The sequence below is a fragment of the Haemorhous mexicanus genome, chromosome 3 (genome assembly GCF_027477595.1).
Source record: "Haemorhous mexicanus isolate bHaeMex1 chromosome 3, bHaeMex1.pri, whole genome shotgun sequence".
NCBI classification, from domain to species: Eukaryota; Metazoa; Chordata; class Aves; order Passeriformes; family Fringillidae; genus Haemorhous; species Haemorhous mexicanus.
Genome location: NC_082343.1, coordinates 89,034,290 through 89,051,729, shown reverse-complemented (window position 1 = coordinate 89,051,729; position 17,440 = coordinate 89,034,290). Strand labels below are relative to the sequence as shown.

General features: G+C 36.9%; 1 protein-coding gene across 3 annotated transcripts in view; it reads left to right on the top strand.

Moving 5' to 3' along the window:
• SMAP1 (small ArfGAP 1) overlaps positions 1-17,440 on the top strand; it is a 90,759-nt gene that overhangs the window by 23,827 nt on the left and 49,492 nt on the right. For all 3 annotated transcript variants that reach the window (XM_059842643.1, XM_059842645.1, XM_059842644.1), the window contains exons 2-4: positions 3,931-4,064; positions 4,776-4,861; positions 7,751-7,826. In XM_059842643.1, the coding sequence (XP_059698626.1) occupies positions 3,931-4,064; positions 4,776-4,861; positions 7,751-7,826 (296 nt within the window). The remainder of the gene's footprint in view (positions 1-3,930; positions 4,065-4,775; positions 4,862-7,750; positions 7,827-17,440) is intronic.

Here is a 17,440-nt window from a genome sequence, read left to right as displayed (position 1 = left end):
AAGAACTGAAATAGGCATTTAGGTCTAACCAATGGATGATGTATAGAAATATGGAAAAGAAAGTTTAGTGTGAAGAAAAAAATACTTTTTTTCTTCTCTTGGAAGCAGCAATCTGTCTTTGGGTTGCTGAAGTTTATTCCTTTGTTCAGCTGGGCAGTATTCCAGGGACTTCAGAGTATTCTAGTGTATAGTCTAGTATAAATATTGGTCATTTTCAGTCCTATGGCTTTTTTCCTAAAATTAACTTTAGTAAAGGATGAAAGAGACTGAAAATATTTTCAAGCAGTTGTCTATATCTTAGATGACTGAAGAAGTAACTTTAAGTGTATTTTTATATCGGAGTGGTGCAGCAGGCTGTGAAGTGCACATTGGCACTTCTAGTAAAATTCGAATTTCAGAAGAACAAAATTATGATTCTGTTAAAACTTACATCAAACATGTTAAGTATTTCATGTTAATTTTGGCTGACTGAAGTTGCAGTTTACAGGGCAGTTCTAGGTAGGTAAGATAGGGTTACTAATGACATGTAAAGGTGTTTTAAATAGTATAAAGTAGCAGTCACCAAGATTTTTGATGTCCGGTCTTCATTTCTGAAGCCAAATATCCATCTTTTTAATTGGCTGACAATGGCAAGCAAAAATACGTACAGCAGTTTAACCAGGTTACTCTTGAAAATTTTTCTAAAGAAAATCAAATTTATCTTTAAGGACCCAACAAAAAGAAACCTGTAAATATTTCTATTAGTGCAAAATATTTACTGTGTACAGAAATAAGGATCCTGACTTCATACAGAAGTGACAAAACTCTAAATTGTTTAATGAATCACTCCAAATTACTGTTGAACATTTTTTACACAGAAAGGCTTGCAGCCTAGGCTTTAGTTGACTGTTTGGTTAAGTCAAGCATAGTTGGTATGATGAACACACAGAAATGATTTTTCTGACTTCTCTTGCCTAGTGCTTAACTGTGGTTATGATTGATTTGGATTAATGAAAACATTTTTCATTTGAAGTGTTTAATATTGCATATTGTCATTATTCCGAATTAACTTCAGAGGTTACACAAGAGTATTTTTGTCTGGCCTGAGGTTTGCCTGTTATTCCACTGTTTAATTTGTTCCTTCATTGCTTAAATATATTTGATTTCCAAAATTTATTTCATAAATAAGTACTAATTAATGAAATTTGAGCTTCTGGGAAAATGCAAAACTGCTCTTTTCCAGGAGAAAGCCATCTACTTCAAAAGTTGTCTTGCTTTTTGTTAACAAAGTTTCCAGGTGTTTGTTAACAAAGTTTCAATATTTTAACTACAATTAATAATCTTTCTCTTGACTTATTTAGACTTGAGTCATGTCAAGTCCTCCTTCCAGTCTTGTCTCATTAATGTAGAATTTGCCTGTGATCTCATAGTTGAGGCAGTACCTGGATAATAGCAAACTCATGTGATGTGTAGTTGTACAAACTCATCCGTGGTAAAAAGTTCATAATGGTTGTGTAAACACCCTGTAGGGATAGAAACTTGAGCAGCCTACAGGTACTATAGTTAAACATCTTGTGTAGTAATTCCTGTAGTAACCTGATCAAAACTGGCTCCAGTTTTTAGAAGACACGTGGGTTATACTTCAAGGGGAAAACTAGAGAAGCTGTTAGGTACACAAGACTTTATCTTATCTGTTTCTAAACTGTCATGGCTAGATGAATCTTTTGTATAAACTGAGGTACTTGATCTACCTGATGAAGGTTTTATAATAAGTTTCTTCTGGTGCACTATTTTAGGCTGAAAGTTGATTAATAGGTTGAGGCAAGTGACCTGCAAAACTCTATCCTGAAGCACTAAAACTGGTATAAATTTTAAGTGAGACCTTCCCATAATATAAATCTTATACCAAGTATAAGAGTGAGTATTTTGTGTCTGTAGTGTTTTATAGGGGGAAATTAAAAGGCAGATCAATAGGTTGCTAGTTGTTGAAGTATTTAAGACACATTGCAAACAGACTCAGTATTCTTACCTGACTAGTAGTAGTTGTAATATAAAATTACCATATGGGAAAAGATGTGTTAGTTTTGGTGAGTAATTCCTAGATCTTTTGACTTTGAAATATAATTTTATGATAGTAGCACTTACTTAGAAGGCTGTCAGTCATTTTAATGATTATGGTTGTAAAGGTCAAGCAGTGGACATCAAGTGCTCTGACTTTTTGACATACTGAGCAAGATAAATTAAAAGCTAGGTGATTACCCAAAATATTGCTTGTATTTCCACTAGTAAGAGTAATGCTTCTTGCAGCAAATGTGGGGAGCTGTGAATGTGTCTTGGGATTTTCAAGTACTGATTCTAAAGAATGGTGTCTAACTGAAAGGATTTCTCCTGTTTCCTTGTTTTGGTTATTGCTTGAACAGTGCTTAAACACAATCAGAGCTTTTCTTTTCTTGTTCTATTCCCCAGAGTTTAAAGGCTGAGTAGTGGGTGGGCAGGACACACAGCTGAGATGTCTGCTGACTGGAACTGATCATTCTATGCCATGTGATAAAGTGCTCAAGCAACAAATGCTTAAGGAAAGGAAGAAAGAACAATCTTGGTTATGGTGGTGTCCAAAACAAGTGTTTGGGTGCTGAAGCACAGTTTCCTAGGAAGTGGCTGGACAGCAGCCTGGCCAGGGGAAGTAATGAAGAAATCCTTCCTTTTATTTTTTTTTCCCTCCTTTGTTGGCAGTTTTTGCTTCACTTATAAAACTGTTATCCCAGTCTGCAAGTCTTCTCACCTTCCTGCTCTTTTCTCCCTGTCCTGTAGGAGAGGACAGTGAATGAGCGGCTCTGTGGGTGTTTGCCAGGTCAAACCAACACAGTCCTAAGATCAGTAGAGGGAAGCATAAAGCTCTTCTGTAGGTCTCAGGAAAGTGTTCATACAATATATTGATGTTGAAATGCAAATGACTGCTGTTGCAGGAGTGGTCTTGGGGCACGTTTGTCATACAAAAGCAGAAAATCACTGCTTGAAATGTTTTCCAACTCTTCAATATGCCTTATTGCTTTTGATGGTAATTATTTAATCTTTTAAATCCTTAGAACTCAGAACTAGATGGACTTCAAAGTAGTACTTTTAACAGTGGTAATATACAGGGCTCGAATAAAATTATATAAATGTGTTTAATTAGAGAATGAATAATATTTCAAGTGAAAAATCCTAAGTGTCAATGTGATAATTCAGGCCAGCATACTTTAACTGTCTCAACATGCCAGGACAGTTGAGAAACAATGGTGGTTAGTAAATCAGCCTGATTCTGTTAGAAAACCCATTTGGCTGTGAATGGTAGTTTAGAAATCAAGGATACTGGACATAATCAGTTTTCCACCATTCTTTGATGGATATTTTTATCAGTTGGTTTTGCAAATCTCTGTGTAATCATTTCCTAAGAGTTTGCCTGCTATTGTTGTAGAGTCTGTGCTATATTAGGTGTTTATTGCATTAATATTAGATTGCCCTGCAGTTAACTTCTAGTTGAGTACAGATGCATATCTTAAGAAGCTTTTAAATGGAGAAGAATAAACAACTTCTACTGGTTTCTGTTGATGCTTGATCTGAGCCATAGCCATAAAGATTATTCAAGATGCAAGCAAAAATCTTGTTGCTAGTAAGCCAGCTCTAGAAAGTTTGTTTGTTGTGTTGTTTTGGAGGTGGGGAGGTGGACACAACATCCAATTTTGCAGATAAATCTGACTAGCTAATGTCTTGTAACATTATTTAGAAGCAGAAATCTGTGATTAAAATTGTTAACACTGGAAATTGTTAAAAGTGACAGATATTCTAGAGAGGCAGAGGTGAGCCTTTATTTAAGCCTTTTCGTTTTGTTGGTGTAGAATTAGACCAGAGAAAATCCTCATAGTATATGGAATTTTGAAAATAATTGATTTATTTTCCCATTCCATTTAGGACCAAGATGGGCTTCCTGGAACACTGGTGTTTTTATCTGCATCAGATGTGCTGGAATACATCGAAATCTTGGGGTTCATATATCAAGGGTCAAGTCTGTCAACTTGGATCAATGGACACCAGAGCAAATACAGGTAAAATATCTTCAAATATGTTTCCAGTTTGGAAGGGATGTCAGGAGTACTTCTGAAAGGATTTGCATTTATCATGATGCCCTGCTTACATGTTTTACAATCCTATTAGCTTTTGCATGTGTCATACTTCTGCTGTAGTGAGCCCAAGTTCATCAAACTCCTTCAGAAGTTGGTTTACCTCTCATTTCTGTATCATTTTAGAGGTATTCTACCTTACCCCACGGACTCTGAAGGCTACTTCTTAGTTGTATCTGTAGAAAAAGTGTTGTAAGCCTTTTTAGTAAGGGACAGGACAGTAGCACTCACATATCTGTGTGATGCCTGTTTGTGTTCTTTTGGTCTATCAAGCACCCACCAACTCTTCCAGGTATGCTCCAGTCTGAAGCCTCTTCCTGTCATCGTGCAAATTTTATTACTCTTTGTCTTCCTGGTCTGAAGAGCCATCCTGAGAGATCAAAGTTTCTTTCCCTGGATGGGTTAGTTTACACTGCAAACAGGATCCATGTTGTTGCTAGCTTTGTCCATCAAGTTTGGGCAGGCAGCCCTCCTCTGCCGCGGTCGTATCTCCCAAGATCCCAAGACCTATGGCAGCAGAGAGCTCTCCAAGTTAAAAACTTGTAATGGCATTTAAGCACTCCACAGTAGCACTCTGTTTCAGAGTTTTAAATGTTGACAGACACGAACTGACTGTTTTCTACCACTTTTCCCCAGTGCATGCAGGAAATGGGAAATACTAAGGCAAGACTACTCTATGAAGCTAATCTGCCAGAGAACTTCCGAAGACCTCAAACAGATCAGTATCCTTTTTGTTTTGGCTTTCACATTGAAATGACTTTTAATGCAATTGAGATGTTATGAGTGTTTCAAGGAACTGCTACATTTGTCAGCTTATGTTATTTATTTCATTGATGTTGTTGTATAAGAAATGACAGTGGAAGTTGAGAACAGTTCAGAAAAGATTTAAATTACTTCAGTCATAGCAAATCTACTTCGTAATGAGATTTGGCAAGCACCAATTTTTTTTTGCTTTCAGAGGAGGTGACTTCATAAATTCCCTGTATGTAGGAAGTTAGAGTGATACTTGAGAGCTCTTGAATATTTTCTTTGTCTTGAGTAACTGCCATCTGAAGTTTAGAAGCATTTGATCAGGAAATAATGAGCTGAATGGTACAGTAAAATAAGCCATTGCATCTTACTCCAGTGAAGCATGGATTTCTTTCTCTAGGTGACTGGCATAGGAATGCATAAATAAACCCAAACTCTCTGAGGGCCACCAGTTGTGTTTGAGTGTGGTTATCACTGTATACCTGAACAGGAAGGGTTGGAAGAAAAACCATCTGCTGGCAATAAGTAACTACTTTTCTCATGAAATACCTTTACTGAATCACTGGGATAATATATAATGGCATTAATTTAGGTCTGGGGTTTTTTTCTTGATTTAGTGAAGTTACTCCATAGGTAGGATTGGCTTCACCTGATCTTATTGTAACTCTTTAATTATAATGAGATCCTAAACACCTACTCTTAAGTGAGCTGAGTCTTTCCTCAGCTACAGGAGCTGATAAACAGACTTAGTTGTAACTTAATCTAAATTTGTTACATACGAAGATGATTGTGGTTCTTCTGTTTATTAGTTATTACACTTGATATGTAATAACAGAAGATTTTGTTTTGAAGAGTTAGACTCCTCATTAAAAAATGCACTTGAGCAAAACAGATAATTTTTCCTATTCTAGTAGCTTTTGCATTAAACATGTATCCTCATAAGGAAAGAATCAGATAGCAAGATAGTATTCCAGCTGTAATATTCTGTAACTTTATTTTAGCCATATGATCAAAATATTTTGACTAAAACTTACTCAAAAATGGATCTTGAAGATGTATAGTTTTTTTTGCTGCAGCTAACTTAAATTCACTGGTGCTACAACAAGAGAAATAATAATGATTTAAGCTTTTCTTGTCAGATCAGACCAAAAGTCTAATTTTTAGACTTGGAAAATAATTTTTTTTTCCCACACTGTATGCCTTTTGAATAGTTGTGGACTAACTGGTGGACTTAGCTGAATATACTTCATTGCCTGTGTTTTCTTTATTAACACTGTATTGCCATGAGAGGTGATTGCAACAATTTCTGATTTGTTTCTCAATTTTTGCATAACTTTGGCAGCTACTTACCTACTTGGCATTCATGACAAGCTGTTGTGTTATGGATGTTTTTTGCCTTTTTTATTTGCCCATTGTATCACTACAAAATAGTAGTGATGCTGAAAGTGTCATCAGTTTTCTGCTTGTGAATATATTTTGCGTGTAAGGATTAATCTTTTCTATGTTCATCGATATTAGTGTTTAACTTCCTGTAGCACTATAATGTACTTCTAGTTTTAAGGTAGTAAAGTGGAGACACAGGAGGAATGTGTTTGTGGTATCAGCCCAAAGTCTCCTGCTAAAGATCCTTCCTCATTTCTGGCTCTTAATCACAAGAGTGACCTTTCTAAGCCTTTTTTTCTTTCCCTGGTAATATGCAGGGATGCTGTAGTGTAGAAACTAACTTTTAGGATCATTGTGATTTTTGAAATTTTTTTTTTTTGTATGGCAGCTTTAGTTTCCTGTTGAAAAATGTGTTTTCCAACAACAATAAATAATTTTTCAAACTATTAGTACTAAGACAGCTGTACCTTCAAAGTGCTCAGGATGCCCTTTGCAATTTATATATATTTGGAAAGAGGTAGAAAGCAGTGTTTTGGTTTTTGTAACTTTTATGAAACTGTCTTCAGGTGACATTTCCATACAGCTTGAAACTATGATTTTTGACAATATGATTTGATGCACAGAATGAAGGGACTGAATGCTCTAAATTCAGTGTTAATCTTAAGACAGTATGTGGAGCTAAGGGTATCTTTCCATCAATTGAGGAAAAATGCTTTGGAAGTTTAAGGCAATGAGTCTGAGCTTCCACAGTTGCAATATCAGTTTTTGAATGGATAATCACGTTGCTGGACAAAGTAGTTAAAATTTATTCTTCAGATCCTAGAGAGTCAGCTTTACTAAATGTAAAGTATTCACACTGCTTTGGATGAGCTGCTTTATGAAGCTGAGAGAATAATTGAGGAAAACTGGCTGTCTTTTTTGCATTTGTGCTACTGAGTTGCCAGTTCTGGTTTTCTACAGCAATATGCTTGCTGCTATTTCCATCTTTGCTTCAATATCTTTTTATCACTAGTTGTTTTGCCTTTTTTTCCTCTTCACAGGGATGTTTGTTTTAACAGGAGACTCTCATGGAGGACTTAGTGATCTCGGAGAAGTGTTTATAATCAGCATTTCATGAATGGTATAACATGCAAATCAGAGAAAACGTACATACATTTCACCTCTTTTATGAAGAGAAAGTATTTTTTCCCAAGTTAGGGTGGTAAACTATAATTATTTATCATATAAGAGTACCGTTGTTCAAGTATTTTCAGTCCTACAGCCATGTAGATTATAAATCCAGGTGAAAATGTCCTAATTGTGAAACACTGAGTTATTTTTACTCTGTCTCATATTGTTTTCTTCAGAGATTAAACTGATTAATTTTGTGTAGTACAAAGAAGCTCACTTTGGGCACTGCAGCAGCAGTTGTTCTGTGAAGAGTGGTTGATGTTACTGTTTATATGAATGCATATTTTCCTTAAACTAGCTATTTCCAGAGCTGTGGAATTTTTCATCAGGGATAAGTATGAAAAGAAGAAGTATTATGATAAAAATGCAGTTAATGCCTTCAATGTAAGTAAACACTTTAACCAAGAATTGTCACCTTTTTTTTTGAAAGCTATGTAAGAGAAATGTAGCAAACATTATGCATGTTAAAATGTCTTTTACATTTGAAAACCTTTTGACTCAGAACAAAGTGCTTTATTCTCTATCTTTTGAAGACTATTCCTAGGTTCCATAAGTTTTACCTCTGTTGTCTATTACATTTATATCAGCAAAGCATTATGATCCAACAGGTAGCTTATTTATGATTCTTTATTTTGTGGTTTTCACTCATGGGTATTTCTTTAACAGTAGAGTTTGAGTCTTCTTTATTTCTCTTTTTCCATGTTACGGGGTAAGATAGGATTACTCTTTATGGTGACATGATCTTCCCTCATCCTCTGTAAACCTTGATGAGAAATCCTAGGGTGTTTTGAGCCCTTCTTCTGCTGAATTCCAGGCTGTTGCTTGTGGTGAGGTGCACTGTAGTAGCAAACACTGGCAGTATGATGAGCCTGCTGTTAAATCCTGCAGCTGCATGTTCACTACAGTAAGTTGGGGAGTGCTTCTCCCACAAAGGAGTTTAGAGAATTTGAACCTTTACTGAAGTTCAGAGTCTTCTTAGGTTTGTTTGTTGATACATCTGTTTCTGGGATACATCATCTAGTTCATACATTTTTCAGTAAATAGTTGTATTTATGCTTAAGCATACACAGCTATGTACCTGCTTTATTTCAGTATGGCCTAGCACATAGCTTTACTACTCTGCCTTAATAGGCAGTGAACTTTTACAGGGATAAGTGTAAGTGTAGGTTTAAAGCATGAGAGTTTATGCTGCATTTCCCATTTGAGAAAATGGATCTTTGAATGATGGTTTGATTTTAGAAGGGTAAAAAAAAGCAAACCTGGGATGTTCAGAAGAGTATTTCAATAAGTAATGTTGAAATGGGGGGAAATTGCTTCTCTTAAGACATAAAATACGATTGTGGTTTGAATTACAAATTGGTTACCCTTCTTTGCTTTTATTCCAAATTAGAAAGTAGGAAAAGGAGTTTAAAATTATACTTCTTAAAATAGTTTTTAAGACATTCAAGATCTTTCTAAACAGAGAACTTTGGTGTCTAATGTAGCAATTCACTCCTGCCTTAATATGCTTGAAGGAGTAATTAGCTTTATCATATTGCAGAGTATGACAAATCAGTTACCTGCCATGGCAGCAAGGATAGAATCCAGACAACCTGAAGAGATACATAAGAGATACATGCTGAGTACTTTGTTCCTGCTTGGGCTTTTCTTTCATTGACTAGTGTAAATGGCATAATCTTTCTGGGAACAAAAGCTGATTGTACAATATTTTAGCAATAGATGAGTCGTACACATTCAGTGTCACCTGTGTTTCTTGAAGACCACAAGGCATCAGGTTTGAGGTGGACAATCTGTAGTCACAGTTGTTGCAGATCCTAAAAGTACACGATAGTAAATGAGCTGCACTAGCATAGCACCTACAGTCATTGACTGTCTGATGCTCCTGCTGGGTTATCCTCCCTGGCTCTGGCCCTGGCCCAGCTCACATGTACCTGTAGTGCTGCAGCTGGTGGTCAGTGATTGTCTTTCTACTGGGCCTGTGCCTGAACAAGGAAGAAGAACAAGAAAAGGTGAAGCTGAGCCTCCATTCTGCTTGTCTTGTACTCTGCATTTCTGCTCTTCTGGAAAATTTCTTTACCATACTTACTTTTGCAAAGAGCATCTTGTAGCCTATTTTTAATCTAAATTAGTATTCTTAGTGGGACACTAAGTGAGCTTTTTAGCACACTTTTTTTTACCACCTTTGAAATGGAAATGCCTTCAGCTTGGATTAGGACTAATTTAAGTTAGAGGTGCATACATACATTGTCTTTTCTTAAAATGAATCCCTTCTAGGTATAAGCTGGTGACACAGAAGTGCAGAAAGGATTGCAGTGCCTAAGAGTCACTTTCCTTAATGCAGTACTTTCATTGAGGTGGCATGTGAAAATTTAAGTGGTTTTTCCAGATTTCATCCACCATTGCAAGTTGCTCGTGATAAAAGCTTTCCATAGCATAAAAGTTGTTTTGAATAGATTATTTTAAAACATGCAGTATAATATTTCTCTTAGTGTGATTTTGGTGGGTTCATAAGCTTTTCAAGTTTACCAGCACATCTCTGTGAATGTATTCTGTGTGTTGAAGCCCAGGAGTATATATCAAGTCAGTTTTTGACTGTCAGGATTCATTTGTTACAGTGAATTACAAATGTCTTCTTTTGCAAATCTTCTATTTTATTATTCTTAAGTATAGAACATCTTTTGTTCTCTGACAAGACTGTTGTATTACTAAGTTTGATTTTTAGAGTTGCACAGTATGGTAACAGAATTAGCTAGTGCAGAGGGCAGTAGCGCCATGCAGTCTAAAAATATGCAAATATGAAATTTTTTTTCTTGGTTCACTAAAAAGTGATGAAGGATAAAGCTATGGGCAAAAATGCATCTGTGATTTTATTGGCTAGTTACATTTTACATAGAATAGTGCATTTAAGTAGAAATCAAATATACATTAGAATAATCTAATGCTGACTGAAAGCAACTGGACTTTAAAATCTTTTAAATCTACTGATCTGCATATTATCTCAGTTTTCTGATGTGGCATTTTTTGAAAAATGTGAGATGCTTGTTCTGTATCACTGGTCAGGACTAAATGTGTGGTATAATTTCTCAGCTGTTTTAAATGGATTATCAGCAAATAGTTACTCTCATTTTCTTTCTTAGCCACAAGCCTGCACTGGGTCTAATTTACAGAAAGACCTTAGAGGCTAATACCTAGGAACAATGCATGTTTGTCCTGTTAATAACACAGGGGCTGTGATATTGTTTATTGGAAAGAGCTGGTTTTGTTCTTTGAATAATCAGCTTAGGAGTAGCAATAGCTGTTGGCAAGTAAATGTATTTTAAATATCTTCAGCATAATACTATTGTCCTGGAATCAATTTCTGCCAGACCTCATTCTCAATTTTTAGGCATACATAAGCTATGAATGGTGTAGAGTATAGCATAGATTCCAATGAATTGAACTTCAAATAGCCGTGAAACAATTAGGGCATCTTTATAAATGGTGCATCTAAGATACAGTAACAAGAACAGTTTCCTGTGCAATATGCTGTGCTTTTTGGCTTCCTTTATTCTTGAAAGCTTCTGAAATGCAAGTGGGAGCTTGCATGGCTTCTGTAGTTAGCAACAGACTAGGTCATAGGTCAAGTCGCAGGAGATGATTTTGAATGGTAAAACTATCCTTCAGGTAGGACAGACATGAAACTGGGAATATCATTCCACTTCAGAATTGTACTTGTTCATCGCTTTGCAGCACCTGTACATCCTTTTATATTCATCATAGGGGTTTTTTGGGACCCAGCAATCCTAGAACTAAAGGGCAAAGCATGCAGAATAGTTTCATCCATAACCACCTTAATCCTGAAGACGGTTAAACCTTTTCTTTGAACTCTCATTAAACTGCTTATGCTCCTTTAGTTTGTTTCCTGAAACACTCTTAAAAGAGCACAGCTTGCAATTACACAAACACCTTTCCCCAAGAATCTGAACTTGTATGCTTAAATAAATTACTTGATGGACTTTTTCAGTATGGTTGCAATAAATATAAGTGAGGCAAATATGAGCCGTGCAGAATTGCTCTTGAGTGTGGTGTTTTATGAAAGTAATGTCTGAACAGAATATTCATCTTGACTGACAATCTCTGTATTGAGTCCCAAATATTTACCGGAGCTGGTTATGTGGAGGAACATATGTGTTAATGAGGCTCATGATCTTAGTGGCCAAGAGAAGTGGCTAATCCTTGTTTTAGGTTTTGTGGAGTTACTAAGGATCTTCTAAAATTACTGGCCTAGAGGACTTCAGCTTTGAAGTATATGATTACAGTTTATCAATAAATAAAGAGAAAATGTGTAATTTTTAGAAACAAGCTTTTAGAAAGAGTAAAATCTGTCTAGAATATGCTGTTCTAGAATATGCAGTAAGAACTGCTGGGGTTATTCCTTGAGACACAGGACTGCACAAAGAAGTTTTTTCTGGTTCACAACCCTAATAATTGAATTTAACACTGTCTGTATGCTGCTAAGTTAAAAGTTTACTAAAGTTGCACAGAGATTCAGGAATCAAGTTTGAAGCAGTCATGCTTTCTCAATAAAAAAAAAACTAGCACCTCCTGTTTAATGTAAAATAAAACCTGTAAAAAGACAATCTTTCTTCAACTCTTGAGGTTTTTTTATCTAATACAATGTCCTTTATGCTTTACAAGTAATGAGGAAAAGCAGTGAGGTCACTGTGAGGATAAAGTTAGCTATGTAAGTATCATCATAAACAATCTCTATGGCTTTTTAAAAAAATAAGTATATAGGGAAATGCATATAGGAGTTGTCTTATTCAAGTAGGATGATGATTCAGCTGAAGTAGATTTCAAATACTTTCAGTCTCAAAAATTATGAACTGGTACAATCTATTCCACTACATGAAGTGGGAATATGTTATCACATCCTGCCAATGTTTAGAGAATAAGAAACGAAGTTTCTGTGTTTAAGAAAGGATGTGAATTATGTATGGAGCAGAAGGAAAAGAATTATGGGTCTACATTTTTCATGTTTTCCTAAGACATTGTGTATAATTTAAGAAGTATGAACTTAGGCAACTGGCTAAAATGTGATGTGCATTTAAAGACTGTGATGGCACACTTTCCAGAAAGTTATCTTAAAGGAGATGAAATCTGTAATACATCTACTGCACCAAAATATGTTAGTTAGGCATCTTAAGATATACAAATTGGGGTATGGAAGGGCACATGAACACTTCAGTTTATAGTAGCCAGCATTCAGAAGCATTCAGTCATTATTGTGGAGGGAGTGGTTACCAGTAACCCCTCCCAAAAGTAAAGTAAACCTACAGGATTTTTTGGTGGTCTGTTAAAAACTTTGGAATCAACTGATAGGAAGTGTTTTTAAAAAATGCTAGGTAAGATAGGCATCAATGGGGAGCACTGAAATACTCTACAATTATGACTTGAAGATGGGGGTGGGGAAAGCAGGGTAAGTTATTTTCAAGATAATTTTGTTAGAATGGGTAAAATTATAGATTTGCAGAATAGATAAGGTTGGAAGCCACCCTTGGACTTGATCCTGCTCTAAGGGTCATCTAGAACAAGTTGTTGAGTCTCATATACAGCTAAGTTTTGAATTTCTCTAGGGCTGGAGACTCCAAGACCTTTTTGGGGAACCCATTTCAGTATTCAACCACCTCCACGGCAAAAGAATGAAAGAAATATATTCTTATGTTTCAATGGAGTTTCCTGTGTTTCAGTTTATATTCAGTACCTCTTGGTCCAGTTTCTGGGTGTCACAGGCAACAGTCTGTCTGCCTTAGTCTTTATTCCCTGCTCATTCCCCACCCCCCAGTTTTCTTTCCTCTAGACTAAACAGTCTGAACTCACTAAGCCTTTCCTTGTATGAAAGGTGCTCCAGTCCTTTAATCATCTTAGTGTGTCTTTGCTGGACTTGCTTCAGTGTGCCCTTGTCTCTCCTGTACTTGTGAGCCCATGGGTCAAGCTCATGTCCAGCTTGTCCACCAGGACCTCTAGTTCCTTTTCTGCACATCTGCTTTCCATCCACTTGATACTGAACCCATTCTGGTGCATGAAGCTGCTGCTCCACCATATGCTGCAAGGCTTGGTGCTTTCCTTTGAAGGTCAGGTGACTCCTGATGGCCCATCCTGTCAGTGCTGCTCTGCATGGCACGGCACTTCTATGGTACATGAACCACTCTTCCTGTTTGTACCCTTTGCAAGCCTGTACTCTGCACCACTGCATGGCTGATTACTGAAGAAGTTAAATAGTGTTTCCCCAGTATCAGTGCCTGAGTGTATCACAAGTGACAGCCCTTCAGCAGCACTTTGCCAAGCAGTGGAATAAATGAGGGAGTTGGAGAAGCCAGACTGGATTTTCAGTAAGCCAGCTGCATTCCCAGTAGCTCTCACATGCAGGGTCTTGTTTTCACCACTTCCATAAGTATTTCCCACAGCTGGACCACATAGCTACAAATTGCTATGTCCAAGTAAACAAAACTTTGCCAAAGATGAAATCTCTAGTGACTACCTTGCCAGTTTAACATGGATCATAAAAATGTAAATGATCTTGCATGCAGCAGAGAAAGCCACTTTGGGGAAAAGAAAGTATTGTTCTGAAGTGCAGGAAAATTCTCATTAAAGATGATTTTCCCTGGAACAAATTCAGAAAACACTGGTTAGGCTGGACAGGAGAAATGGAGGGCAATTCAGTAAGAGATTAAAAGCATCTGTTTTGTTTATTTAGTGTCAATATTTAACTAACCATGGTAACTCTCTTTAATATCTCACAGAGGTGGTTATCAAAAGAAGAAAATAAATAATCTAAAAAAAAAGTGGGCAACAATAGGTATGGATGTTCTGGGTTAGAGTTGTGAAAAAATATTTTTTTCTCAAGTCTATTAAATATATCTGTATTTCCCAGAACAGTGTATAATTGTGTCTATGTATAATGTAAATGTTACAAATGTCTATGGCTCTGCATGTGTTCAGAACTACAACTGCCTTATGCGTAAGCATCATCTATTCCTCTAATTAGGATGGTGACTCTGAAGAGATGGAGGAGTGCTGAGTGTGTTCACAATATTGAGAGAAGAGCAGTACTGGCTTCTTTCATAGCCAACCACTGCTCTGTTTTGTGAAACACAGGATTCTGCTGTGATGAAACCACAACACTCCCTATTCTATGCCGTTATAGACAGCTCTTATGAGTGTCCAGTGTTACAGCATAGAATAGGGAGTGTTGTGATTTCATCCCAGTCAGCAGCCAAGGGCTACACAGCTGCTCACTCACTCTGCCACCAGCAGGATTGGGAAGAGAATTGAAAGGGGTAAAAGCCAGAAAACTTGTGGGTTGAGATAAAGACAGCTGAATAGGGAAAACAAAAGCCATGCACACAAGCAAAGCAAAACAAGGATTAATTCACTGCTTCCCAAGGGCAGGGAAGTGTTCAGCCATCTCATGTGTAATGGTGACTTGGGAAAACAAATGACATCACTCTAAATGTCCCCTTTCCTCCTTTTCCCCAGCACTTCATGTACTGAGCATGATGTCATGTGATATGGAATATCCCTTAAGTCAGTTTGGGTCATCTGTCCGGGCTGTGTCTTCTCCCAGCCTCCCATGCAGCCCCAACATCCTCACCAGGCTGGCAGTACAAAGAGCAGAAAAGGCTTTGGCTCTGTGTAAGCCCTGCTCAGCAGTAACAAAAACATCTCTATAATTAATCAACCCTGCGTTCATCACAAATCCAAAACACAGCCCTGTACTTGCCACTGTGAAGAAAATAATTTCTATCCCAACCAAAACCAGCACAGGGAGATATTTTAGTAATTTTAAAAAAGTGCCTTGCCAGCTAGCCTTAAGAACTTCCAAAAATTCATAGGTAAGTGTTGTTAATAGTATATTAGTATTCTTATACTTCTTTTGGTACTTCAAGAATAGACTTCTTTATAAAACATAAAGCAATTGATTTGTGTTTATATCCATCTACTAGCAGTCTATAATTGCTACTGCTTTAGGATAAATTACCAATTTTAGTATTGTCAACATTTGTTGGAGATACATAGTAATAAAGTCAAAAGTCTGCTGAAATAAGAAAATCACATGTAGCAGCTAAACTTAAAACCTGTCAAATGAAAGCAGAATAGTCCTCCTCATTTAAGCTAATTCCCTGCATATTGTGTGTGTATAAACTGGCCACTCGAGGGCACTTTTGTATTTGATTCAGCTGCAGACTTCCTGAGTGGTTTGATAACACTCATTCTTTAATGTCTTGAATCTTCTGCATGATAGCAGCCTGCATTTAATATTTAAATGGAATTTAGTGTAGGCTTATAAAGCTTCAACTTGAATCCTCTTTCATAAAAGGCTGAATAATGACATGCAGTACATCAACACTGGATTTTGGAAAAACTACTAATAAAAGCAGGTGAAAACTTTATGAAATACTTACACCGTAATGACCGCTATGTTTGTATGACTGTTACATAGCATCACAAACATGTCAGTACAAACTAAACTAAAGTAAAATCATTCTTGGTTTTTGTGTGTTGTTTTCTGATAACTTCATTTAGTTCTTGCTTAAAGCTTACTTTTTTTTACTTGGAATAGTAGTCTGGTTTGTAGACTGCATCAAGACATCGTGCCAACTACTGTTTATATTGTTGCTTTTACACAAACTTAACTTAGCATGTATTTGGGTAGTGCCACCACTAAGTAATAACAGATAATACAGAAGTGTTTAAGGGAGGAAAATGGTGACAGGTACCACATTTTACATTTACATGTAAAAGGGGCTGGGAACTGGACTAATACTGTAAATCTGCAGACTTTCTTTTCTGATCTTATATTGTTTATGCACCAAAGGGTTTCTCACAGAGCACAGGTGAAGCTGAAATCTTACAGTATTGTTGCATGTGTATGTAATTTCTTGCTCAGCACTAAAGGTACCAGATGCTTTAAAGAGAGTATTGAATTTCATTGTACAAAATGGTTATTTTTGCTGAAATCCCTTTCTAAAAAGGATACACAAAACACAAACAATGGAAGAAGATTCAAGAATTGCTACAAGAAAAATGACTGCAAGTGTTCTGATCTAAAATGCCATCAAAATTTTGTGGAAAATTGAGAAATGTGAAAACTTAAGAGACAGCCTCCTTGCCATCATTCTTTGTTTTAGCCAGTTCTAAATTTCTTAATCAAAAGATGTAGCTACTCCTAAATTAAAAGTTTAAATGATGTATTCATGTGCTAGTTGTCATTCTGCAGTACATTGGTAACGCACACAATCACCCAACTTTATTCTTTTTGTGGCAGTATGTATGATTAGTTACAGAGGTCACCATTTGATACTTTAGGGTGCCAATAATCAAAGATGTCTTTAGTTGACTGCTTTTCAGAGCATAGTGCAAACATGTTGTCGGAGTAGATCAGTGTCTGCTTTTTCACTTGGATTCTGGAATAGGGTTGGAAATTGCTTTTTGGATTTTCATGGAGAAATTTAGGTGGCTGTCAGGATCTGGCAATGCTGGTTTTTTTCCCCAGGGAAGTTTTCCAGTCACTCATCTCCAAGAGTCCCAAGTGCAAGATGTGGAACCTCAGTGTGTTGAACCCTCTAAGGCTGGCCTTGGGCCATTTATCCAGCCTGCCCAGATCCCTCTGTGGAGCCTTCCTGTCCTTCAGCAGATCAACATTCCTGCCCAGCTTGGTAACATCTGTAAACTGAATGATGGTGCACTCCATCCCCTCATCCAGATCCTGCATAAAGATAGATATTAAACAGGACTGACCCCAATACTAAACCCTGGAGAACCCCACTAGTGACTGGCCACTCTTTGGTTGTGACTCCATTCACCACTGTTCTCTGGGCCCAGCCAGCTCCTGTGTACCCAGAGAATAGTGCACCCGTCTAAGCCATGAGCAGCAAGTTCCTCCAGAAGGAGAATACTCTGGAAAATGATGTCAAAGTCTTTGCAAAATTCTAGGTAGACAATATTTACGTGTTTAG